We start from the raw sequence: 20,039 nt of genomic DNA, 5'->3' as shown, positions 1-20,039 counted from the left end.
AAGACAGAGCAACAAGAGAAACACCCTTAAGGGCCCGACGAAACAGGCCAGAAGACAGATATCAAAACAGTTCAGTCCTGGTAGGCTTTAAAAACTGCTTATCACAGAGTCCTCCCCCTCTTCCGTCAGACACAATCAAAGATGGAAGCGTAGTGTCCAACTGTAAACGGGTTGAACACTAAACATGCGGTGTCTCAAAACAGTTGGGTCTTAACCTCTTTTAATAAAACTTTTTATAATTTTACCAAATACAGTTGGAAAATTACCATGACCCTAGATCTTACGAAGTTTATAAACCACATCCCCATAAAAACGGGTTTAGAAATACCTTCTCGCAGAAGTGTCTTTAAATTACTATTAAATTTTAAAACTAAATCAGAATTACGATAGTAAAATTTAGCAAAATATTTACGCAATTTGTAATAACGGTAGCCTTGCTGAAGAAGTTTACTTGTAATATATTGATTACGTTCATTGAAATGCTTGACATGACTACACGCTCTGGCAAACCGAATTAATTGAGAACTATGTACTATGGCATCGACCAATTACTTCCTGCTTCGTATACATTTAGGCCATACCAAATTGATTAACAGTTCTTCGGAAAATTTTCAAAAAAAATAGGAGCGGGCGATTTTTTCAGAGGCGGGTAGATTTTACATGGAGCGAGCGGGCTTTTTTTATTTTTTTTCCCAAGCTTGGACCTTTGAGGAGGCGGTTATGATTATACATAAAGTTAACATTTCTTTAGAAATAACACAGAAATCAAACATTTACAGTGATGGTATCACAGTATATAGCTTTTCTATATGTTTTAAAGACTACATGAATGATTTTGCAAATAAATTCTTGCCAAAACTCACTGAATCACTTTTTTTTTATTTTGTAATTATAATTACTTAGGGATGAGTGTCTTATTTTTAATTTTGATTTTTCTACATTAATCTGAAGGCGTGCCTATTTAACGGCACATGATGAGGAATATTTAAGACAAAACAGGCACATGTGTGGAATAACATTTCTTCTGAAACACAGTTAGATGGCTTTGACACATGAACAAATTTGTGCCCCTAGTGGAACTCCAACCCATAGAGGTGAGGGGAAGTAATAAACCACTTGACCAGTGAGACCAAAGGGAGTTGGGCAGACAGATGCTTTGACATTGCTCAAATCCCTTTGGAATAATTTCTTAACAGATCAGGCTAGCTTAAGTTTTTGTGGTAGAGATTCATTTCAGGCAAAAATGATAACAGACGGTCAAAGAATGATCCCAATATGGCCACCCTTAAAAGTGGTTTGTTGTGCTTTGACTGAACTAGAAATTTAGAGTTGGGGAGGTCTGTTTTTTTTTCAGTTTCTTTTGTTCAATCAATTTACAGCCAATTAATATATCCTGGCGTCATGTGTACAAACAGGCAAAATTGGGGTTACAAAAGGACAGATTTTGTTAGAAACTATTTTCATATCAACACTACTTATTTGAAAAGCTAAACAATTTTTAAATTGACAAAATGCGTTTTGATAGAATATCTGACTGCTGTACTAAAAAAGTTACGTTCAAAAAGATTTGGGCCGAGACAATGTGATAGGTCGGTCAGGATCTGTGAACAAATATTTTTTTTAAGATAGTAGTTTGCCTCAGCTTTGGGCTCTAGATATAACATGCTGAACTAAACAACTGATAACAAATGGTTTGAAAACTTTATATCTGAACAATATTTCCAAATACTTTTAACTGCATCCCCGTGCATGTCTTGCAAGTCGGGTTTCGTTCTTTTCACTGTATTGAACAAAAGTAGAATGTGCCTACTTCATTACCTACCGGCACACCGAAGGCCATGTGTGGCACTAGCACAGACACTCCAGATTTAAAACAAATGATGAACAACACCATAATTCCATAATTCCTGACTTTTTGAGTTTGGGACATCAGCTACATGTATTACGGACGTATGAAACCCGATCAATATCACTTTGACGCATTAAAACAGCGATAAAACCTGTTTTGCCGTTATTATTCCGGACCGCGTAATCGGAAAAAATTTTTTTTTTCGGAGATTTTTATGTACGTGCGGGCGGGTGATTTTTATTTTTTTTTCTCGGGAATGAAATTATTGATGCGGTAGTTCCGACGAACGACATATCAATTTGGTATGGCCTTACTGAAAAAATAAACATGTTTTTATCAATCTGCTCAGCTGAGAAGTTAAAAAAACGAAGAATATCAAACAGGGAAAGCCACGTTCAACACACCACACACAGACTCAACACACGAGGACAAGACTGAAAAAGACGTTAAACCCGAATACACACTCAAAACAAATAAAGGAACAGTTTTTAGAGGTCCCTAGCTGTTCCTTATATGCGAGGTTTACTGTATATGGATACCACTTACGCCTCGGTCACAGTTCCAAAATGGGTCCTGCCTAACGTCCGGAAACCAGGAGATTTGACTGTACATGTAGATGTTTTCTTGACATTTACATGATTTCTAAGTTTCAAAATTTGTGTTTGGCGCTACCAAAAAAAAACAAAGGCAAATATCAAACAGGGAATGCCACGTACCAAAATCGCAGCCTCTCCAAAACGAAACCTACAGCACGCAGACGTGCACACCACAAACACACACACATACACGTGCACACACGCAAATCCAACACACGAGGACAAAACGAACAAAGGAACACACACATATGCACGCGCACACACAAAGCCTACACAAGAGGACAAAACGAACAAACAAAGGAACACAGTGGGACACCGCCTTGGAACGGTGGAATCTTTTCTGTAACATTCAGCATTTACAGTTGCATGGCAGAAACTGACGTTTGCAAGTGGATAACACGCGCTGAAAATAAACACTAAAACGTGAATAACCATAACGAATGTCATTAAAAATAATTCTTAAACGACGTAAGTGTTTTGTTTTTTCATCAGACAAGAACTTTAAAACATACTCCGGTGTTTCGTCTTCCATTTTCCGCTTTTTAGGAAGCGGTGGCTCCGCCATTGTGTCCGTTAGTTAAATGCGTTAATTAGGTCAGGTTGGCGGAATCCGATTGGTTAAAAAAAGGCACAGTATGAAACGCAGACATAAAGCACAGACGATACAGAAAGCGTGAATAATCAAAGCACTGAAAGTACTGCATATTTTATCAAACAATTCAAGATCGCCAAGCAGGAAGTCCAAAAGAAACTATGCCATTGACAACATAATCACACCAGGGTCAACTCGTATCTTTCTCCAAACGCTTCTGGAGATTCATGAAGCATAAGAAGAAAAAAACTCAACTACCACCGGATTACGTAATCAAGGTCAGCTATATTCTACCAATATCCTTCGTAGTTGCAACTTGACCGCGATGGTTGGCCTTCGGCTGATTATTCATATCCGTTATTTCATTGAAGAAATAAAGGGTGATTAGGGTAGCCATGTATAGTTATATGAAATTAGTTTGTTTACAATGCAGTATCAAGGTATGTATACTTACATTTGATCAGTTAAAACTTTTCAATACACTAATTTATAATTACACAAATTCATATTTCCACTTTCTCCATTCTCGCATACCAGAGGTCTACCGTGGTTCCCCGGATGAACCTCTGGCACATTTCGCCGATATTTGTGGTTTAGTTACATTACAGGTAAAACGTTTCAGCCAATCAGCGTCGTTTCGCGACAAAATGTAGAGGACCAATCAAAATCGTCCGTGAAAAGCGTGACCGCGTCCTTTCTTATCGATGCCGACTTACGAGGCATATCATTATTTCTTCAGGTAAATTTCTTAACATCAAATAACAGAAATAAATCTTTATTTATCGAAATCATGGAATATCGCCTTTATCCATCGTTAGCAACTACCATGCTTACACATTGTTTGAAATTTCAATTCTGCGTGCCAAATAGTGACGAACATTGATTGGCTGAAACTTCTCTCGGTAGTAATTAGGAGTGCGCATGCTCACCAAATAAACGACAGAAATAAATCAGAGGTTCGTCTCGGGATTTTGACGGACATCTGATGGATGAGAATGACTTTCTCATGCAGCTTGTGTTTTACGTACACTCCTTTTCAATAAAAGGTTGTCCCTCATTATGTATTATAATACAAAGGTCAACCATCGGGGTCAAGTTGCGTCCACTATACCCGCAGGCAAATGTTTACAAAAACATGTGCAAGATTGATTTTAGACTGATCCAATAACATCAAAGTCACTGATAGGTATTGTTTAAAACAATATGCAAACCAGTCTTAAAATTATATCATTTTAGCGCCACCTGCCAAAGTGTACGTACTTTCAGTTTCGATCAGAAAGAACAGATATTTGATATTGAGGCAGTTTAGTGCTTAAACTGATTGTTTATGCTTTTCAATTTAAATACTTGCCTAACATGCAAAAAAATCGACCATGATTTTGCAAAATATCAGAAAGTATACAGAATTTTGGACAAACATAAATTCGGATAAGTGAATACACAGTGTCAAGAAATTGAGAGACGTTATATACGCGGTTCTAGTCTATTTATTAAACCAGGCAGATGTTTAGAATCAGACAGGATCAACTTTAAATAATTTTGAGATAAATTACAATTCATACAGCTCTAAGTTAGTAAGTTCTAAGGAATTTGCAAGTTTATAAAAATTGATTTGCATTCCTTTCTTTATTGTCATGTTGCAGTAACTATCAGGAGTACTCCTGATAATATTTCTCAGTTTTTAAAATGAGAAAAAGGAGTGATGATAATTGCTATTCAAGAGAACAAAATTTATAACAATGTGCGTATGGCTAAAATTATGAAAGCTCTAATAATTTAATCATTTCATCCACTGTAGTATAGAAGCACATAGTAAATAAACCGAAATGGCCATTGCCAAATAAACTTAAATGTTCGGGCTACCAGATTAAAATTTTGGTAGCCCAATGGGCTACCAATAAATTTGCAGATTTCTGAAACCCTGTGCAGACTTGATCCAGGCCTTTTTTTCATCAATTTGGGAATGCCACCGACACCGGTGGAATTGGGAAAATGCTCTCGGAAATTGTCTTAATTTGGACAATTTGCAAATTACCAAAATCTACATAAATGTGTTTTTCTGTGAAATATTAATGAATTGCATTTCAGTAATTGTTCAACAGTATTATAATTTACCTAAATATACATACAAATCTGCAAAACTATCATGAAACAGCAAAAACCCTAAAAGGTATAATCATTTGGGAATTTTAAATTCAACTTTGGGAAAAAAACATACTTTTTTGCATTGGGATTACCTCCTTTTACAGGAGGTAGATTTATAGCGGAAAAAAGCCCTGTGATCAATTGTGATCAAATCAACAGACGCTTGTTAAAGTATTACACTGGCGATACGGCCAGCACGTAATAAACCAAATCGGGGTCCAATTTTCAAAGAACAACTGTTGATCATTTCTTAGACTTCCAATCATAAATTCATTCCTTCCCCGTGTAGAAAATACTAATAACGTTGAACAAAACACAACAATCATTATAAACAAATGATCTGAAATGTTCAAAATACACATAATTTATTATTTATGTGCCTGAATGCATTTTTTATATTTTTAATTAAAAAAAAAAAGAAACAAGAAAAAAAAAACAGCAATGATGAAATTTAATTATTAAAAAACTTGATTATTGAAAATATGAAAAAAAAAACACTGTTGTATCTTATCACTTTGTTTATTTAGCCCTAATTCAATCAAGCTTTCTAAACTCCTTATAAAGGTGAGAACTGATTTGCTATGAAGGTGAGAAATATAACATGTAATTTATGTACTACACAGTAGCTATACAGTAGCTTATTATGATAAACAGAAGCAAGTCTATCAATGGTCCAGTCTTGTGTATTAGCCCTTACCGCCAATACGCAGACCTTATCATTCCCATTGGCCACATACCTGGCATACCAGAATCAGTGTCTTTAATGACAGATTTTTATCCTTCTGCTGTCTGTTTCATACACCGGTAAAACTAGATCTCATTCAGCTACCATGCGATATTGGCGAGATTTGCTCTGTATGCCTTTCAAGTTGCCGATCTATTTATTTTTATAGCTTGTTGATGATTCTAATATGAGGACAAACATAAAACTCTGTTAATTCTTTAAATGGAAGGGTCAAGCGGCATGGCAGTTGTGCCGATTATTTTACTAATTCGCACAACAGTTGTGCTGATTAGAATGCGTATTTACTTGAAAGGTGTTTCGGTAGTGTTTCTTTTTGGGGTTAGTTATATCGTAGTTAAGAAGCTATCAGCATCATATTCATTGTAAGATCTCAGACATTTTGGTTGTTGGTGTACTGGTAGGGTAAATTGTTATAGAGTTAGACTGAGCATATGTTGTGTCAAACTCCAACACACTGTTACTTTCCACTATCAGTATCAGTTTTTCTTTTTCTGGTCTGCATTTCAACAGGTCTGTTCTTTGTTCAACACTAATTTGATATTAAAGAAGGTGAATGCCAAGAAGAAAAAGAAGAAGACAAAGTACAAAAACAGGGCTCACGCTGTCAGTCGCCATTATCACCATTTGCGATTATTTTATTTAAATGGCGAATATTTTTTCATTTTGGCGACAGGAACTGGCGATTATTTTATTCAAAAGCTACATAAATAATTATGCTAAATGAGACAGTAACCCACAATCAGCTAGTGTAGAAAAAAATCGATAATGCAGACTGTTTATCACCTTGTGTATTCCAAACACGTGTCAACTATGCCGATAACATTGCCTAAGGCGGTAGGATGCAGACGACAATTAAACCTATTATAACCGGAAGTTAATCTTACTTATCTAGCTATCAATCAGATTGAAGTGGCAGGCTACGTTTTGGGTACATTTTTAATCGCCGATGCAAATTGTCTTCAACTCTATATTCGACAGACGACAATTAAACCAATTTGTACCGGCTGTTTACTCATGAAAACCTAAATTGCCATCTATAGTTACCGCTAATTTAATTGTCTTTACAAACATATAATAAACTGACCTAACTGTCGACGATTTCAAAATATCTTTAATCAGAATCTAGGTCAGATCTATATGTGTTTTTAATCTGAAATGAAATTGTTCAAAGTGAAAAAAATCTTTCTTTTTTCGAATTTTCAGAATTTGAAAAGAAAGCGAATTTGTTGAAATATTACAAGACAGATATTTTTAATAGTTTATTTTTTACCAAGACATTTCTGGCATAATAAATGTTTGTTTTGCACATTAAACCCAGAAATTATTGGGAAACCCAGTCTTGTTTCTATTTTTAGAAACATGGCCGATACGGGCAAGCTAAAAAATGAACAAATAAATTTGCTTGCATACTGTCATTAGCGTAAGTAAAAACATTCTAAAACACTTAAAAATTGGTATATCTATTGAATAAAGCATTCAAAACTTGTTGACAAAAAGCTGTAATTCAATAGTGTGCATAGATGCCAAATATCACGTTTTTTCGCGACCCGATTGTTTTGTAATTTTCAAGCAATTTAAGTGCAGTTATGGTCAAAAGAATCATGAAAACACTTTTGATATGTATAAAGAAAAAGTATAAAACATGAATGATACTCAAAGACTTGGTAAACTTTCCATTGTGTGCAACTGTGCCTATATTGTGGGTGCATGAATGGGGCTAATTGAGCCGTTGTCCAGTCCATAATATCAGTCAATATCAACCATTTCAGCTGCCTTACACAAACTAAATGTGTCCTGTTAATGCCTTCAACATCCATCAGAGCATAGCATTTTAAACATTTATAATGGGACCCCACCACCAATATTAGGAGGTAATTTCCCTGAATCCCCCGATTCCCACACCCCCTGTTGCGGCCTACTACTTTTTAAAGCAATTAAGAAAATATATATTCTAAAATTTATTATTTTTATTTTTATAAAAATTGCATGCAAAGATCCGCATCCGCTTTGGCTATTATTTTTTCATACATTAAAAAGTTGGCTATTATTTTTTTGAGGCCAGTGTGAGCCCTGAAAAAGTTATGTCACATGGGATCTTTTTTATGAGAATCCTTGATGGAGACATTATTATAGAATACAGATGTTTGTAAAATGTTTATGCTGTATAATGTGTGTGAAATTTGCTTTAGCTATATACATATCCCCTCCAGATCTTAAAGACGACAGATTTGAAAGTGCTGTTAAGGCCAAGATAACAAATGGATGGCAACAGTATGGTGAACATGTCGAGTATGGCCAACAGTTTGGCTTCTAGTCTTGCTAACTCAAACAGTATGGTTGCTGGCTTCTCTAACATGAGTATGGCATCTGCCTTTGGAAATGCTGGTAACATGGGAACCAGTAATATGGCATCAGGTTTTGGATCACAGTAAGTAAAAGTGTTGCATATATTTTTGATTGAAAGAAATTTCAGTTGTCAGTGTTTAATCCTTTTTTAGGAATGATGTGCAAGTTTTTAGCATTTTAAATATTTTCTGCAAAAATAATTATGCAAAGTGTCACTTCCTTCTATATTAGTGTTTTTCTTCATTTTGTTTTCATTTTTTGAGAGCAAACTGTTATGCCTTGATCTTTCTTCATTCACTTTTATCTTTTGCTCCTTATTCTTGTAGTTCTCAATTGTTAGGGCTTGACATTAACAATTGCCCTATTATCCAGAGCAGGTGGAAGTTGAGTCTGGAAATTTGGGAAATTGTTGGGGAAGTTTTAAATTCAGCTTTCCATTAATGATTTTGTGTACTATGTAAATTTTGAGATGAACCTATAACCCATTTTTTTCTCATTTTTCAATAGATAACAGTAACAACACTTCATTTGAAGTATTTATAGCAAAATAGCTTCTTTTTATTTTAATCATTAACAGTAATGTAATTTGAAGTATTGCACATTGGAAACAATTTAAATAATTGGGCAAGTAACACTAAGGGTTAAAAGCCCTGAGGGCAAGTGCTCAGAAAAGTTAATGTCAAGCTCTGATTGTCTTTTGTCTTCTTTGCTTTAATATAACACAGTTTACAGAAAAGATTTATCTTTGTATTTCAACTTGAGAATTTTCATCTTGACATCTTACAATACAAGTAATGATTAAAATTAGTAGGATTGAACCTCAGCTTAAAGATTCAGAAGTCATTACATCTGACGTCTCATGGCTCACTCTGTCACTTTTACCAACTGAGCCATTAACTACAGTTATTTGGTTGTTGAAAGTGGTTCAAACTTTCTTTATATGTCTCTTTGTCTTAAAATTAACTTTTTTGTTTAAAATTCTAATTGTAATACTTTTGCACTGAAAGTGAGTAATTTTTTTAAGGCCATAGTGACAGTCGAGTAACAATTCTGCCATTTTCATTAGGGGAAATCATTTGGTACTTGTGAAGGGTAATTTTTAGCTCATCTGATTTTTTGAAAAAAAATGATGAGTTATTGTCATCACTTGAGCGGTTGTCGGCGTCGGCATCGGCGTCGGCGTTGCCTGGTTAAGTTTTATGTTTAGGTCAGCTTTTCTCCTAAACTATCAAAGCTATTGCTTTGAAACTTGGAATACTTGTTCACCATCATAAGCTGACCCTGTACAGCAAGAAACATAACTCCATCTTGCTTTTTGCAAGATTTATGGCCCCTTTTGTACTTAGAAAATATCAGATTTCTTGGTTAAGTTTTATGTTTAGGTCAACTTTTCTCCCAAACTGTCAAAGCTATTGCTTTGAAACTTGGAATACTTGTTCACCATCATAAGCTGACCCTGTACAGCAAGAAACATAACTCCATCTTGCTTTTTGCAAGATTTATTGCCCCTTTTGGACTTAGAAAATCAGTTTTCTTGGTTAAGTTTTATGTTTAGGTCAGCTTTTATCCTAAACTATCAAAGCTATTGCTTTAAAACTTGCAACACTTGTTCACCATCATAAGTTGACCCTGTACAGCAAGAAACATAACTCCATCTTGCTTTTTGCAAGATTTATGGCCCCTTTTGGACTTAGAAAATATCAGTTTTCTTGTTTAAGTTTTATGTTTAGGTCAACTTTTTCTCTTAAACTATCAAAGCTATTGCTTTGAAACTTGCAACACTTGTTCACCATCATAAGCTGACCCTATACAGCAAGCAGCGTAACTCCATCCTGATTTTTGCAATAATTATTGCCCCTTTTGGACTTAGAAAATCATTTTCTTGGTTGAGTATTATGTTTAAGTCAACTTTTCTCATAAACTATCAAAGCTATTGCTTTAAAACTTGCAACAGTTTTTCACCATCATAAGTGGACACTGTACATCAAGAAACATAACTCTATCCTGCTTTTTGCAAGAATGATGGCCCTTTTTAGACTTAGAAAATCATGGGTAGGACAATATTTCTATTACACAAAAAAAATCAGATGAGCGTCAGCACCCGCAAGGCGGTGCTCTTGTTTCATTAAATGATACCAAAATAGTTGTTAAGTAAAGTGACTGCTCTGTACATTGTAATATACAAGTACCCGAAATACTTCTGAAATTTCAGGAAGTCATAGATGCACACTACATTTTTTTAAGTACAGTATTTTAATGATAGAGCTATTGCATTCACCCGTTTGGTAACGCCTGCATATGGACCATTGTTGATTTTTGTCAAGTTTTTGTATGTAACTGGTATTTCAGTATAAACCACTGATGAGAATAGATTGAAACTTCACACACTTGTTAACTTTCATGATTTAATATGCAGAACACAGGTTCCATAACTTTATTTAACTTTTTCACAAAGTTATGCCCCTTTCTCGCTTTTGTATTCATTAATTTAACTTTTCTGGTGACAAGTTTTAGAATAGTCGAGTGTCAGACAGCTCTTGTTTACTTTTTTATCCCCCCGCCAAAGGCGAAGGGGATATTAGAAATGCTCTTCGTCCGTGCATGCGTGCGTGCATCCGTCCGCAACGATCTTTTTCCGGAGCGTAAGTTCAAATGTACTGGAGGGATTTTCTTCAAACTTCATACACTGATAGAACACATTGGGAGGAAGTGCAGTGTGCAAAAACAATAACTCTACCTTTCCAATTTTTTGAGTTACTCCCCTTTATCTTATTTTCTTAAAAAATTTTGTCCGGAGCATAACTCCAAAAGTACTGGAGGGATTTTCTTCAAACTTCATACACTGATAGAACACATTGGGAGGAAGTGCATTGTGCAAGAACAATAACTCTACCTCGCCTATTTTTTGAGTTATTCCCCTTTATCTTATTTTCTTAAAAAAATTTGTCCGGAGAATAACTCCAAAAGTACTGGAGGGATTTTCTTCAAACTTCATACACTGATAGAACACATTGGGAGGAAGTGCAGTGTGCAAGAACAATAACTCTACCTTGCCTACTTTTTTAGTTATTCCCCTTTATTATATTTTCTTAAAAAAATTTGTCTGGAGCATATCTTCTTCATGTATGGAGGGATTTTGATATATCTTGGCACAAATGTTCACCACCACGAGGCGGAGTGTCATGCGCAAGAACCAGGTCCCTAGGTCTAAGGTCAAGGTCACACTTAGAGGTCAAAGGATATAGGAATGAAAACCTTGTCCGGAGCATTTCTTCTTCATGCATAGCGGGATTTTGATCTAACTTGGCACAAATGTTCACCACCACGAAACGGAGTGTCATGCGCAAGATCCCCGGTCCCTAGGTCTAAGGTCAAGGTCAAAACTTAGAGGCCAAAGATCAGATACAAGAATGACTTTGTCCGAAGCATTTCCTCTTCATGCATGGAGGGATTTTGATGTAACTTGGCACAATTATACAACATCATGAGACGAAGTTCCTGCCAGTTCCCTTTTTTAGAATTACCCCCTTTGACCAGACTGCGCGGATGCGCAGGCTGGTCTGGATCCAGCTTGCGCTGGATCCATGTTGGTCGCCAACCCACTATGTTGGTTTTCTTATGGCACGGCTCAAATATGAAACAGAATATAACTACCATTAAGTTCATAAACTTTAAAATATCCCTGAAGGGCAACCATTTTCAAAACATTACATTATAAACTATATTAAGGCTAAGAATACTTATGTGAGTGTACTTCCGATTAATATTTTTTTATGAAAAAAAGTGCATCTTAACTAACAAGCAAACATGATTCATCTTTGTAAAAAGAAAGAAATTAAAATATAAAACAATACTGGCTCGCAAATCGAACTCATCACAAAGTACAGCGTGGTACCGCTCGACCACACTGCATGTGAATTTACCGGTTTTACACTATTATGACACCTACACGCAGTTTAGTAAACACAGTAAGAATATCAGATTTAATGGTACAAAAAACTTAGAACTGGTTGTAACCATGGTTACTATATGACAATATTTTCATTGCTACAGCTGCTCTACATACACAGTTTATATATTTTACCAATAAACTACTTTTGAATGAACATCTAATGATGAAGTGGTCTAATGAAAGAATGGCATTTGATCTCGTCTTTACCGTACGGCATTGAATAGTTTTTATTGTAAACTATATGAGAATGTGTGGCAGCTTCATAATGTTCAGTATCAAAGGCGTTAGACTAGCTCCTAGACTATGATATATATCTTTTTACATTTTTATGATTGAATGTAGTGAACTGAGCCAGTCTATATCCTATGTCCAATGATAATTTCAACATCAGTCCTGTGCAAAAATCTCTAAAATAGACTGGCTTTTGTCTCTATGAAATTGAATTCGTCATAAAAGGGAAAAATATAGAAATATAGTTATTATCAGTCTAGTGGCTAGTCTACAAAGGCGTGAATGCAGTAATAACGACTTATTTATTATTGCGTGTTTATAATATACGCTAGAAGTTTTAAGATACCCAATTTTTCCTATCAAACGGGAGACAAATCAGTGATGTTTTAAAAGAAGAAGCCCTTGGATTATGTGCCTGTAGAAAAGAGCTATTTTATGATTTTATTTGATCATTACAGTAAACAATTACAACTTTTTGTATCTCAATCAAAATTTCACATACCTGTTACAGATATATAAATCGTACATAATTATATTGACAGTTTGTCGGTACTGTTATACACGAAAAAATACTATGCACATTCCTTAATTGCAATCGAACATTTAACCAACCTGTGGATCTTCGTGGTTACTGGCGATCTTGTGAAGGTCAAGAAGAGCCTGGTTCACAGTCTTTTCTAGCTGTAACGCTGCTTTCATCGCATCTAGACCAGATCCCCACTCATCACGGTCCGGCTTCTGTGAAAATAAAATTTCGGTACTATGTTAAAAATACTCATAATTCATAATTTGAAAGACAGTAAAAGGAACAGAAGTTATTCTTAGCTGTTAAGTCTATCTCGTGCAATATCGCTCAAAGCCAGTACTTATGCGTTGACACTGGACTTTTTAACAACACAAGAAAAGGCTTGAATATAGATATAAACATAAAATATACCGAAAGTAAACCAAACGTTTATAATAATAATAATAATAATAATAATAATAATAACAAAGCCTTTATTTAACGAGGAAAACTCATTTGACGAAAAACATCAATCTTCCATGAGGCCCTCAAAACAATACATAACATATACATCTAAAATATTTACATGGTACATTGTAACATATAGAAGACAGACAAGTGCATTTGATACCAGTATTTTGTTTATACTATAACTATACGAAGTGCAATATTAGAAATATTAAGTATTATGATTGTGTGTTGTGCCAAGCTATGTATAGTGATTTGAATTGCCCTACTGATGATGCTCTTTTTATATGACTTGGTAAGGAATTCCAGATAGTAGCACCAGAATAGGTAAAACTTTTTTTAAATAGTTCAGTTTTCGGTCGAGGAAGGTAAAGCTGCAAATTAGAATCTGACCTCAAAGTTCGAGCATGTATGTCATGTATATCACAGCTAAATGTAAATGAATTTCTGAGGTAAATAGGTGCTTGATCGTTTAGACTTTTGTACATTAAAACTGCTTTTTGAAATATTACCCGCTCCGGAAAAGTCATCCAGTTTAATTCTCGAAATAATTCAGCAGAAGGGGTATCGAAGTCTTTATCAAGAATTAGGCGAGCTGCTCTTTTTTGAAACTTAACAATTTTGTCTTCTAATGAATTAGAACAGCTTCCCCATATTACACAACAGTAATCGAAGTGAGGCAGTATGTAAGAGTTATAGAACATTTTCCTCATATGTACCGAAAGATATACTTTGATGCGAGACAACAGGTATAAAAGTGAATTGCATTTTTTCAAAATATTACCAACATGTGTATTCCAAGACAAATCATTTTCAATAGTAACGCCGAGTAACTTTTCTTTCGTACTGCAGTCTAGAGTTTCATCTCTGAAATGAATAACTGGGGGCTCGTCATATACTTGCTCGACTTTATGTTTTGATGCAACATACATTACTTTGGTTTTTGCAGAGTTTATCTCCATGTTTCATAATCTTACCCTCTGAATCAATCCAGATTATATACTGAATCAAATCTGAAAACTCACGCGCGCACGTGCGCACGTTGACAAAGAAATCATCATAAAAGTTTGTACTTACTTGGATATTCTGGAGAACAACACGTCCACCTCTTTTATTCTGATACTTCATTAACTTCTCGGCGTGCTCTCTCTCCTCGGAGGAGGAATGACTGAAGAATTTGGAGAATCCAGGCAAAGCCACATCATCTCGGTCAAAGTAAAATGCCTGAAAGCGGAAGTAAAAATCTCAAATTAAAATTAAAAGCTAAAATCTTCGCATGAATCCGGAAGTAAAAATCCTAGAGCTCTTCGCATGAGCCTAGGGAATATCATACCAAGTTGCCGCTTTTATCTTATAGTCGAGACTTGCACCCACGAGACAGACAACCATGCATTTACGACATGAAATGATAAAATCTGAACAAATTGATACTATTTTGCTTGACTGTGTAGCAAGCTTCCAAATGATCTTACAGATTAAAAAGAACGGTCAGAACAACAGTCTTCAAGCGCATGTGTACAGTGGCTGTATAAATCTCCCTGTTAAAGACGTGTTGCATTCACTCTCGTGCAACCGAGTCTCCAATTAGTTTTTTGTTGCGCATGCCGCGGTTCTATAGATCTTCTTAAAGAAATGCTTGCGTGATGCTGGCTGATGCATGGTTGTTATGCTCAACTCCACCTTTTTTCCACGAAAGGACTACATGTATATATGTCTTATTCCGTGCTTGAAACTATTTTCCTGTTTTTATAAGATATGATTTCAGATATACAGTATTCATGCTATAGGGTGTAGTAGAGGATAAAATGTAACTGTTATACTGCACCAATGTTTGAACACCCTGAATTGTTATATTAAAACTTTATCGATAAGGTCACTTTGAATTCTATAGGATTACGTATGGCATCAGCTCTGGAATCAATAGAATGGTCTGTCACCACGCTGGAACATATTGAGAGATAGACACATACCGGTACATAAATCGATAAAATGTATCTAAATAGTGGAATATGATATAAATCTGACATATACCCATTATATCACCATGATTTCAGACACAGTAATTCAAAATTTATCAAGAATGGTCAGTTACTAGTCATATCTGTGAAACATAACAGTGTTAATTAACATCTTATCCACATACTACCATGTATTGTACATGAATTTGCTAATTATGTGCACTGACGAAAACCATCAAAACATTTTAATGGATTTCTTTATTTCTGTAATAAATGTATGTGAATTGTGCATATCAATAGGTCGGTGAAGGTCTTCCTAGAAAAAAGACATTTGAAGGTCACCTCTACATATATTTATCCTTTAAAACACATTCAATGGCTACCTTGAACTGAAACAGGAACTTAATGACTTCACAATTACTCATAATGAGCAGGAAAAACATCGCAATTATATAACATCTGTAGGTCTACCGTTTACATAGGCAAATTAGGCATAATATACACATACAGTAAATGCAAATACAGAATAGAATGCATCGTAACAAATTACTTAGATACAATTTAACGAATAAATCAGCTTTCAAAAACCACAAAACTTCCGTGTTGCGGCGACGAATACATAAATAATTTAAACATATAGACACTTACCATAGATTGATAGGCATAACTAGCGTGTAATTCCATGTTAATCTGTTTGTTAATTCCAGCTTCACAGTCCTGATGATAGTTTTGGCGAGGTCTTGATTCAGCCATTTTTCGTTTAATTTGTCCCTGCGTTCACTGAGGCACAAAATTTGATCCTATCTCTTTGTTAAGCACGCGCAGTATACTGGATACAACTGACTGGCAAAGCAAATATCGACCGCAAACAGGGCTATCTTAAGTAGTCAATAATAGTCATTTAAAGCGATACGCTTTTCAGTTACTGAACTACTCCGGAAACACTTACTATTTTCATAATACGATGTAATTTCAGTTTTGATATGTATTCACTCATATACATTTCAAATATCATTCTATTTTTTTCTGGTTGAAAAGACAATTTATAGAATAATACTAGTATACAATAGTATACACTTACTGGCTAGAGCTCGGGCAAATAGTTTAAAGCCATTCAGTTTTAACCGTGTTGAGCTATAGACTAATCAATTGTACAAACTTGATTGGCGATTTATAAGTTACAATGTACACATATTGAATGACTTGCCAGTCCAGTTAAAACTATTGCCCGACGTCCAAAGGCTGATGGTCAATGGTTTTAATTATCGAGCCATTCAATAAGTATGAATTATATGACATCGGAAATTAGTGTTCATAGATTTCTTACTTAGTGCAGTAAACCTATGTTGAATATAGATCAACTTATATAAAGAATATTTATATATTATATTTAGATTACCGGTTTCTGGATTTCTCAAGCAACAGTCAAGCCAAATCATAGGCGTGTGATGAATGAAGCCAGCGAAAATAAACCAACACCGTTTGCTGTTGTACGAAAAATGAACGACGCTCTACTCTTTTACATCGGCATAGGAGCAATTTCCAAGCTGGAGAGGGAGGTGATCAGACAAATCACTTACCATGCATCTTTTCTACGAAATGTTTGGACAAATAAAACAAGTGCTGTTGCGGGACAGCAATGCTCTACTATACAAAGGCCTTGTCAAAAAAATCTTAACAATAATCCTTTCTCAAACAAATAATAATTATATGCTAGTCCCTATGGCAAAGTTATGTCACATAATCGGACCGAATTTTGTTGCATTCGCTATTAAGGTCAAAATCTAATCAATTGGGAGATTAAAAAATGGCCAGGACAAGCTAGACTGAGCACCGCTGATGACACTCGGTTCAGGCGTAAGAAAACATATTTTAACGAATAAAGACCTCCTTAGTGCGGAATAGTATATCACAGTTCCGTACCCACTTTCATCAATACCACATAAATATTATATGAATAGGTTTTATTTGTGTAAAGTAAGTTAGAGAAAATACATTTGATGGCAAGAAAAATCGAATCACGTACTACGGAAGCCTATTAGGGACATTTTGTCTTAGTTTTTATGCATTACCTCTCTTGTGTGATGTATTATGCGTTACGTATTATCTATTACCTCTTAGATTATACACGTAAGGTAGAGGTGAAACGGGAACTGAATCCTTTACTGATATGTAGAATGTATAAAGTTTTCTTTTACAACGCTCGACCGAATAGCTCTGTTAACTGGAATCTACATTCCGCACGGAAAGCCTATCTAATGTACTTTGTTACCAAAGTATTTGATCGTTATGATTTTGGCAAGAAAGTGCGCTAAGAAGATGTCAATATATGCTGTGAAATGTGTGGTTCCCATAGGAAGATATATAGCCAAGACTCAGAATGTCTAGTAAGACTGCTCAAACCTATAGTGTTCAAATTTCCACACATGTACAAGATGCTATAAAGAGAGCTATTAACACTTGTTGAAGAAAAGCTTGATTTAATCACTTATTAATATAATGAAAATATCTTTTATTTCATCATATCAGTTTTCGTTTCGTCTGTGAAAATAAAGATACTATTGGATATGATACATTTTTGGTAAGGGGACACTTCTATGACGCTTGAACCAATTCCTTTCAGGGAAGTTTTATATAAATCTAACTTTGGTTTACGCAGAACATTGATTTGTAGCAAAAACCGCACGTACGCTTTAAGAATATTTTCATCGATGTATATAATTTTGCATTAGGTATCTGATCTTACATCTTATGTTAAGGTATTAGGCATAAGGTATTTCATCTTATGTCAAAGGTATTAGGAATAAGGTATTTCATCTTATGTTTAAGGACTTATATACACTCTATTGTGGCTATCGTACTTTATAATAAATAAAGTATATAGTTTGTATAAATATAGTGTTCAGTTAGAGACATAAGTTAGTTCAGAGATTACTAACTGCGCAGTTAACAACAAAAGACGACGCACAAGATCTGTAATGAAATATATAATGCAGCAAGACAACAAACCGGAAAAAAAAAAGAAGAAAAATAGGCAGAAATTAAGAAATGGGTTTATTTAGTCTGTTTATGGGTAGTAATGAAATATATAATCCTGCAAGACTAAAAGCTGAAATGAATCGCTAGGAAATAAGAAATGGGTTTTATCGGTCTGTTTATGGGCAATGAAATAAGAAATGAAATACATTATACTGCATATGCCCATTTGCGCCAGTTTAAGCCATTATGTTTTTAGGAACAGCCAATACTTTTACAATAAGTATATTTTAACTAAGTCATGGCCTTGGTCTGGCTTTTATAAACTCAAACCACAACACCAGTAGTACAACGTAACATGTTTAATAACAATCCTAGGTCTGGTGACTCTAGGTTAAATACTTTTTGAGATATACATGACATATATTCGGACAGACGTACTGACAAGAACAATTTTAGGTCTCCCATAAAACAACAAGAAACAAACCCTGTCGGTTGACAGCGCACTCGCACTCGACTATTCGAAGAATTGATGGAAGTATGGGTTTAAAATATTAACAGAGATTTTCTGACAAAAGATAAAAAAATAGATAAGACAAACAATCTACCTGTATTTGTGGATCATGGAAGTGTTCAAAGTTTCAAAGTTATATATCAAACATTTTTGACAAAATATGGAATTGCATGCGAAACGTAACTAATTTCTTTACCAAAAGAAAACGCCATAACTGAGCTAAAGGCCTTGTCCTAGTTATATAGTCTTGCTTACATATGTATACTATGTTGGTAAACAAGTGGTCATCTGAAAAAGTTGTTTAAAGGTACTTCTATTTCTGTCTCTAATGGCTTCAGAAAGCGATCAAATGCCCCGTGTTTAAACTACAGACAAAGTTTAAATTGAGCAAGAAACGTCATGAAACAAATGTTTAAAGGTATTTCTGTGTTTCGCTCTAGAGGACCCTACAAGGGGACTATTGCGCGTTTTAAAACAAATTTGGAAATGACCATATAAAGGTAATACAGACCAAGTTTGATCAAGATCCATCATGCTGTTCATAACAGAAGTCGTTCAAAGCTTTTCTTCTAGTTTTAGCTCTAGTGGTCACGAAAAGGGGTAAAGTGCCACAAGCAGTAACCGTTAACGTCCGCAAATTTTGTTTCCCTATTGAGAACTAGGCAAATCTAACTTTTGATAAGTAACACACAAGATATAACACCTAAGAGGTAATACGTAACATGTAAGAGGTAACTGATAATACGTAATACATAATATGTCATACATAAGAGGTTATGCATGAAAAATAAGACAAAATGTCTCTAATAGGCTTCCGTAAATCACTGGTAATTACGAATTGTCCCCTACTTGATATGACAGTGTCAACGTTGGACCGCTTTATGTGGTGGCGTTACCTTGGGAACGGTAAATATAAATGCCAGTTCATGTTCTGAAAACTGTACGTAAAGTATTCACATACAGTATGCCCTTGTCTATCACATCTATATTAAAAGAGGGATGAAATATTAAAAGAGGGATGAAATGTCTAAATGTTGCTTTTTGTTATTTCGCTTTCGGACAAATAGTGACAATGTGTGGACTTTGTTATGATTGCAATCGATTTGTATATTATATACATTTCCTTTTAGGCTTGTGGCAACGTTAAATGTCGCAACGCCGC

The 20,039-nt window shown here is 35.0% G+C and overlaps 1 protein-coding gene across 1 annotated transcript; it reads right to left on the bottom strand.

Annotated features, from left to right (window-relative positions):
- Positions 1-12,311: 12,311 nt before the first annotated feature.
- Positions 12,312-16,221, bottom strand: LOC123551633 (soma ferritin-like). Its single transcript, XM_053541115.1, has 3 exons — positions 16,036-16,221; positions 14,507-14,653; positions 12,312-13,194 (listed from the first exon to the last, which is right to left on the bottom strand). Exons 1-3 carry the CDS (start codon positions 16,138-16,140, stop codon positions 13,060-13,062), a joined length of 387 nt encoding a protein of 128 aa, XP_053397090.1. The 5' UTR covers positions 16,141-16,221; the 3' UTR covers positions 12,312-13,059.
- Between the last annotated feature and the right edge of the window lie 3,818 nt (positions 16,222-20,039).

This window comes from Mercenaria mercenaria, chromosome 4, assembly GCF_021730395.1.
Source record: "Mercenaria mercenaria strain notata chromosome 4, MADL_Memer_1, whole genome shotgun sequence".
NCBI classification, from domain to species: Eukaryota; Metazoa; Mollusca; class Bivalvia; order Venerida; family Veneridae; genus Mercenaria; species Mercenaria mercenaria.
This window is presented reverse-complemented; position numbering and strand designations above follow the sequence as displayed.